This window comes from Vicia villosa, unplaced genomic scaffold (genome assembly GCF_029867415.1).
Source record: "Vicia villosa cultivar HV-30 ecotype Madison, WI unplaced genomic scaffold, Vvil1.0 ctg.000077F_1_1, whole genome shotgun sequence".
Taxonomy (NCBI): domain Eukaryota; kingdom Viridiplantae; phylum Streptophyta; class Magnoliopsida; order Fabales; family Fabaceae; genus Vicia; species Vicia villosa.
The window spans coordinates 335,448-341,871 of NW_026705001.1; the positions used below are offsets into that span (position 1 = coordinate 335,448).

The following is a 6,424-nucleotide window of genomic DNA, read 5'->3' on the forward strand; positions in this document are numbered from 1 at the left end:
ATTACTCGCCAATTCTCCATCTCTCTCTCTCTCTCCATACTCAATAGGTTGATTCCAAGTTCTAATAGACAACAACAATCACAAGTTACCATTTTAAGATTGCACACAACAAACTTGTTGCGAATAAGAAATCCATACTCTAGTAACACAAATATTGTTTGAGAAGCAGAGAAAGATATGATACATAAAAGTATAAAAAGGTCATATCTTAAACTTTTGATAACTATCACCAAAATCCAAAATTGAAGTATCAGCCTCACATATTTGATCATGTGCACTAGGGCTGATCATGTGCACTAGGGCTGTTTATGGTAGAGTTCGTAAAAAAAACTAAATCGAGTCGAATCAAACCATAGTAAAAATTTATTTGAACTGAACCAAGCCGTTTTAATTAACTAAGAACTGAACTAAATTAAAATTATTGGTTTGGTATACCGTTTCAAAATTTTAAACCGTACCGAATTGTTAGAAGACAATTTTTTTAAAACCAAACCGTTAAGCTATTTTTCATTTTTTTATAAACATTTAACTTATTTTAAACATTTTTCATTTTCAGATTTAGTTCGGTTTCAGTTACGATTTAATTCTCGAATTATTTGTGCATAATGATTTAGTTCCATAACCAAACATAACAGTTCGATTATTTTAATTTTAGTTCCGTTCAGTTCTTAGATTTTTTTTTAATGTGCACAACCTCGTTGAGTCTTTGTGTTTGACTGCCAAACATCCTCCTTAGACATCATCAAGACATCTTTTGTGAATTCTAAAGATAAGCAAAACAAACAAATATGCTGACCAAATCCTTTGGCAGCTAGTCTTAGAAAACATTTGTATACCTAACAAGTTGGATGCATTTAACATGCATCCTCTAGTTAGAGGCAGATCAGTATTAATCGCAATCATAATTATCATTTATTCATGCGTCCTATTATAGATTACTACAGAGATAGATACAAAGAAAATGTCCACAATCAATTCGATTAATTCAAGCAAAAACATATTCATGATTTGAGGTGAATTCATCTAACTTTATTACAAGTACTCAATAATTCAGCAAACTACATGAAGAATCACTACTAAAAACATAATTTGAATCAATTTCAGATCCCTTCCTTAATAATCTTAAATTTTCCGGCTTAGACCGCCTCTATAGTATCCGCATTTCCATTGTTTATTTCCACCCCGTCGGTACCATCAACATCTTCCTTCCTTTCATCCTCACAAACTGAGACACCAACTTTTTCTTCCCTTACGATTTCCGCAACCCAATTTTTCAACAAAACGGTAGAAACTTCATCTGTTTGAGCAGTGCAAGAAAAGCTCAATTATATAGTGACTATTTAAATATTAAACACGGACACCAGAAACACAACATTAACACTGACACATCTTTTTTCAGAGATATACTGCTAGATAAGTGTTTAAACATAAGTAGGTAGTAGACTAGACATTATGAGAGCATTACCTAATCTTGGGACAGTGTGACCTTGAGGATGCCTTATTATAACAGGTTTCTCAAAAGCAGAAGCAAGTTCCTCAGAAGGAATTTTCAACCAATCTTTCTCACCAATAAAATGAACCGATTTAGCTTTGATTAAATCCTTATACGCAACATCACATATGCTAGGATCTCTAAACATAGATCCTGATATCGATACAAAAAACTTTATAGGTGGATGCTCCTTTAACAATTTTCCCTGTGCTTGATAACCTATTAAAAGTGCTGAAAGTGTTGCTCCCTGTGAGAACCCAAGGAAACCATCAAAGGGACCATTGGCTATGATGTATTCAGTCAAATATGTGATACATTCTTCCAAATTAGTATACTCAGTAAAATCCTGAAATATATTAAAATTTAACGTTCAGCTAAATTTGATTTCTTAATAAAAATTATACAGAAATAGAAGACAATCAGACAATATGCTACACTTTTTAAAATATTTCTACACCTTATCGAATTGAAACCACTCGAAGTAAGGTGGAGGAAAAATGCTTTCTATGTCAGATTTCCCTCCAGCAGGAAATTTTCCATCTGGGAATTCCTGTGATCACCAATAGCATTAATAGTTAATTATTTTCTACTAAAATGCATTCGTTAATATATATAATATAAGAAAGACTATACAGAAATAACAGAGAAACAGATAACAAATTATGCTACGCAGTTACTTAGTAGTATTATTACCATATGAAATTGAGAGAAAATGGAAGGATCCCATTTGCTGATTTGTTTTTTGATAAAGCTGCCACTGGTTCTGAATCCATGGAGGCATAGTATTTTCATCTTCTTTTCATTTTCATTTTCTCCTCCTCCTACCATTTTTTGTTTCTTTGTTTAATTCAACATCAGAAAATTGGACTTTTTGTAAAGAAATGAGAACAAACCAGAGCCTCTATTTCTACCTAACTCTTTTAGGTGTGTATTAAATTGAAGGCTTCTAATGTAACAACCAGTTACTTTTGTTGAATTGGTGGGTTGGTGTCGCACGTGCAATGAACCTTGACACTGAATTTTCCAACTTCTTAAAAGTGGTGTTAGTGATGTTTCTGCCTAGTTATAAAATTTTGTTTGCCTATGAAAATTGCATCTATGCGAATGTTTGGGATTTTTGACTTTTTATTAACTGTGAACACAATTTGTAATGTGAAATTAATTGTTCACACAAAGTGTGTGGTGTGGGGCACATTAACAAGATTTTATTCCTTAAACATGTAGTTATTGATAAAAAATATTATTATATTTTAGTAATAGTAGTTTAGTTATTTTTTAATATTTAGTATTTAGATAGGTGATTAAGTGATGCAATGAAGTTCATATACGACAAATTAGTCTTATGGTGCAGTGGATCGAACTTTTGGTGCGGTGGAAATGGAGTTGACCTGCAAGTTTTACGCTTCAACAACCAAGTCACTTAAGGAGAAAAAATAGTTTTTAGAGTAGGAATGAATTGTATGCCTGAAATGATGTGATCTAGTCTTTATATAGTGTGCGGTTAAAATCATCCTTGCGTGATTTGACGCCTTGTGCAGGGTGTAGTTCGATAGATCCAACGGTGAGAGATGTGATGGACGGCGTGATCGTGTGTCCACGACAAGGATGGAAGTCTACCTGTTTTGTGTGCTTCTTTTTTAACATTTGTTATTCACCCTTCTTAGTAGATCTTACAGATGGCCCATAACAGTTTCCATCAAGCCATTGTTCCTACGCCTTATAATGAGAGCTTTGTCAAGTTCTTCATCAGTCCGACCTCTAGTACGTATAATAAAATCAAACAATCTTAATGGGACATTGATGTGTTTGGAAAGAGGTACATTAAATGTCTCCCTCATGATTAACAACGATTCACATGTATATTTTAATATGTGCCTCTACGTCTACCAGTAATGATCCCTCCTATAGTGCTAGGGCTTTGAGTGTTTCTCGAATAGTTCATTATGAGATCTCAATTGTTCGTGGTGCTGTTCACGCTTCCCAATGATGTGAATTTTATGTTTCTTTTTCCCATGGAGATATATAAGGAAGTTTGGAGTTACCATGTCCAATTTTTCTTCATTTGTGAATATATAATAGCTTTTTTCTTACGTTTGTAACCTCTTTTGCATTCACTTTCCTCCGGCCATTACTTATGGCATACTAGTCAAATACTCGTGCGACCGCACATGTAAATTTATTTGCTAAGATATAAATTGTATTTAGAAATGTATTAAAATTTAAAATTAGCTATTAATTCTAAAATGAACAATAATTATATAAACTTAATTGTATTAAATAATCAAAGTAGTTATTGTTTAAAGTAATATGCATTGTACTAATAGTATCCCGTAAAATAAAAAGTTTATTTGATACAATATAAAATCTCTTTATGTACATATGTAAATTTAAAATGAGTTATTTAATTATAAGATAAAAAATAATTATCATGCAAAAAGGGCCTAACACCTCCCTCATGTCAAAAAAAAATGCAAAAAATGAATCGTGAGATGAAGAAATACAATTTTTTTTAATAAATATTTTGAAATAAGAATTTTGTCTTTCAAATCAAGACAAATTATTGATTAAAATCAAATAAAAATAATGATCCGTGGGATAAAAAAAATTATTTGATGCTATATAAAATGTATTAATAACAAATGCAAATTTTTAAATGATTTACTTAATTGTAAAATGAACAATAATCATATAAATTTAATTGTATTAAATAATTATTAAAAAAAAGAATTGTGAGATGGATAAAAATTTATATTTAAAAATAAGGATTTTGTAATATTTAATTGTGATATAATTGGTGAAGTTTGAAAAGTGAATGCCACATGTCACGTTGTAATAAGAAATCAACTATCTACCCATTACTAAAGAATTGCCCAAACTGACCTTTCTACCCTTCCACAATAAAACAATTCCAAAGCCAAAAGGTTATTCAGGTAATTAACAAAATAGAAATTCATCCATGCCAATTGTTCTCTTCTCATTGGCCATTACAATTTACATTTCTACTTTTCTGAGTTGTTGCACCAAGTGTTGCACTATTATTGGTCCTTATTTCCCACATTGTACTACTTTTTTTTCTCTCTCATTTCAATTTCACGGTTCAAATTTCTTTCTCTCTTACAGCCTCTTCTCGTCTCCTTTCCCTCTCCCAACCCTAGCCGCCGCCCATTCTCTGGATCATTACCAATTCCGAATGAAAAACCAATCACATATTCGATCTATTCATCTCTCAACCTTCCTAATGAACCGAATATAATTTTGTTTTGGTGAATCTTGTCATTGACCCTAATAATGAGTTGTGTGTTGTGGTTTTGATTTCATTGATACACTCTCTTTGTATTCTCACCAGAAGTTCAATTTTTTTCTTGTCAAAGTTTACAGGTTTGGGATGGAGAAGGGTTCTCTTAGGGTTTTGAAGGCTTGGTACTCTCCTATCTCATATAGTCAGTATTTCTAATTAATACTTTCTATTTCTTTTCATTATATTATTTTGTTTGTCTGAGACATTTGTTGTTTCTATTGATTTTGTTGGTTTTCGATGTAGTTTTATCAACATTGGACAATATGGATTTTGTTGCAAACATGGCTAGCTCTGTTGTCAGAGCTTTCAATTCTTCATGCATAGTATTGTTCATATGATTAACAACTCACTTATAGTTAACAAATTCCTATTGTATGTTAAAATTTTCAGGAAGTCTGCAACAATATCGATAGATGATTTTTTTATGGCTGAAGGTTAGGTATATATAATACATTTTCAAAGATGTTGTTTTTTCGGTTAATACTCTCATGTTGTTCTTTTTATTTTGGAGTAACAATCAAATTGTGTTTCGATCGTAGAATAAACTACGAGAGACTAATCTAGGAAATGCACTTCTTGAGACTCTACTATTTGTACATTTTGTTTTTATGTGTAGTATAGTTACCACTGAAGTACACTTGGTTTAAGTTTTATGTAGTTTGTATGCCTTGCAGGATCATTTAAATAGTAATGTAACAATAATGATTCACAAAAAGCAGAGTTCTATCATGGTAACCTGTTTCCATTAATTTAGAACATTGGATGTTCTATACCACTTCCCTTTTTATTGGCTTCTATTTAGAGCAGTTCTATCATATCATAATACCTTTTTTTTGTTTCTGTTATGACTTCTGAGTTTTTTTTCTGCATTGATTGTAGACTGAGATCTTGAAGCAAGAGGCTACCCCTGCAATGAGATTGCTCAATAGGAATTGCCTTTGGAAGCGGAGGCAACCAATCAGCCACTGAGTTGCCTGCTGTTTCTCCTTGGCTGGTATGTTTCATAGAATATAATTTGTCAATATATAAGATGGTACCAAGTACCAACCTGACAGGTTTATTCCACAAAATCTGTTTGCTCATTTGCCGTGTTTTTTAATTTGACAGTTGGTTTTTGTTTAATTTTATTGGATTCAATGCAGGTATTTGTTATGGTTGATGGTGTGGCTGTTGGAGAATTGGTACGGTGCAGGTTTTGTGTTAAATCTGTATTGGTTTTCAATTTCAATATATAATCTAGATTCTTTAAACAATGATTAAACCATTTACCTCCAATGATTGAGTTGTCCGTGTTAGCCTTCTCCAAAATTTAAGTCTATTGTGATGTATTAGTGTGTATGTTGGCTAATGCATTGCTTTCACTTTTGAATTTTCAAACTTTTAATAGATGTTGATCACTTTTCTAAAACATTGAAATGTTAGCTGATATTTTGCACTGCATTGAAATAGAGCTCCTGGTGGAAGCCACACACATTACACATGATTCTTATACTCAAGTCTTAGGCATCATTGTATTTTACTTTCAGTTTATTCATGATTCCTACTTCTACATGATAATGTGAGCAGCGAGGAGTTCTTTGCAGGGGCTGAGGCAGACTATATACCCTGCAGAGCCAACTTTTTTTCCATTTTTT

The 6,424-nt window shown here is 32.1% G+C and overlaps 1 protein-coding gene across 1 annotated transcript; it reads right to left on the reverse strand.

The window, feature by feature from the left end:
* Positions 1–889: 889 nt before the first annotated feature.
* Positions 890–2,406, reverse strand: LOC131623647 (uncharacterized). The gene is made up of 4 exons (XM_058894651.1): positions 2,186–2,406; positions 1,950–2,042; positions 1,466–1,838; positions 890–1,297 (listed from the first exon to the last, which is right to left on the reverse strand). Exons 1-4 carry the CDS (start codon positions 2,318–2,320, stop codon positions 1,137–1,139), a joined length of 762 nt encoding a protein of 253 aa, XP_058750634.1. The 5' UTR covers positions 2,321–2,406; the 3' UTR covers positions 890–1,136.
* Between the last annotated feature and the right edge of the window lie 4,018 nt (positions 2,407–6,424).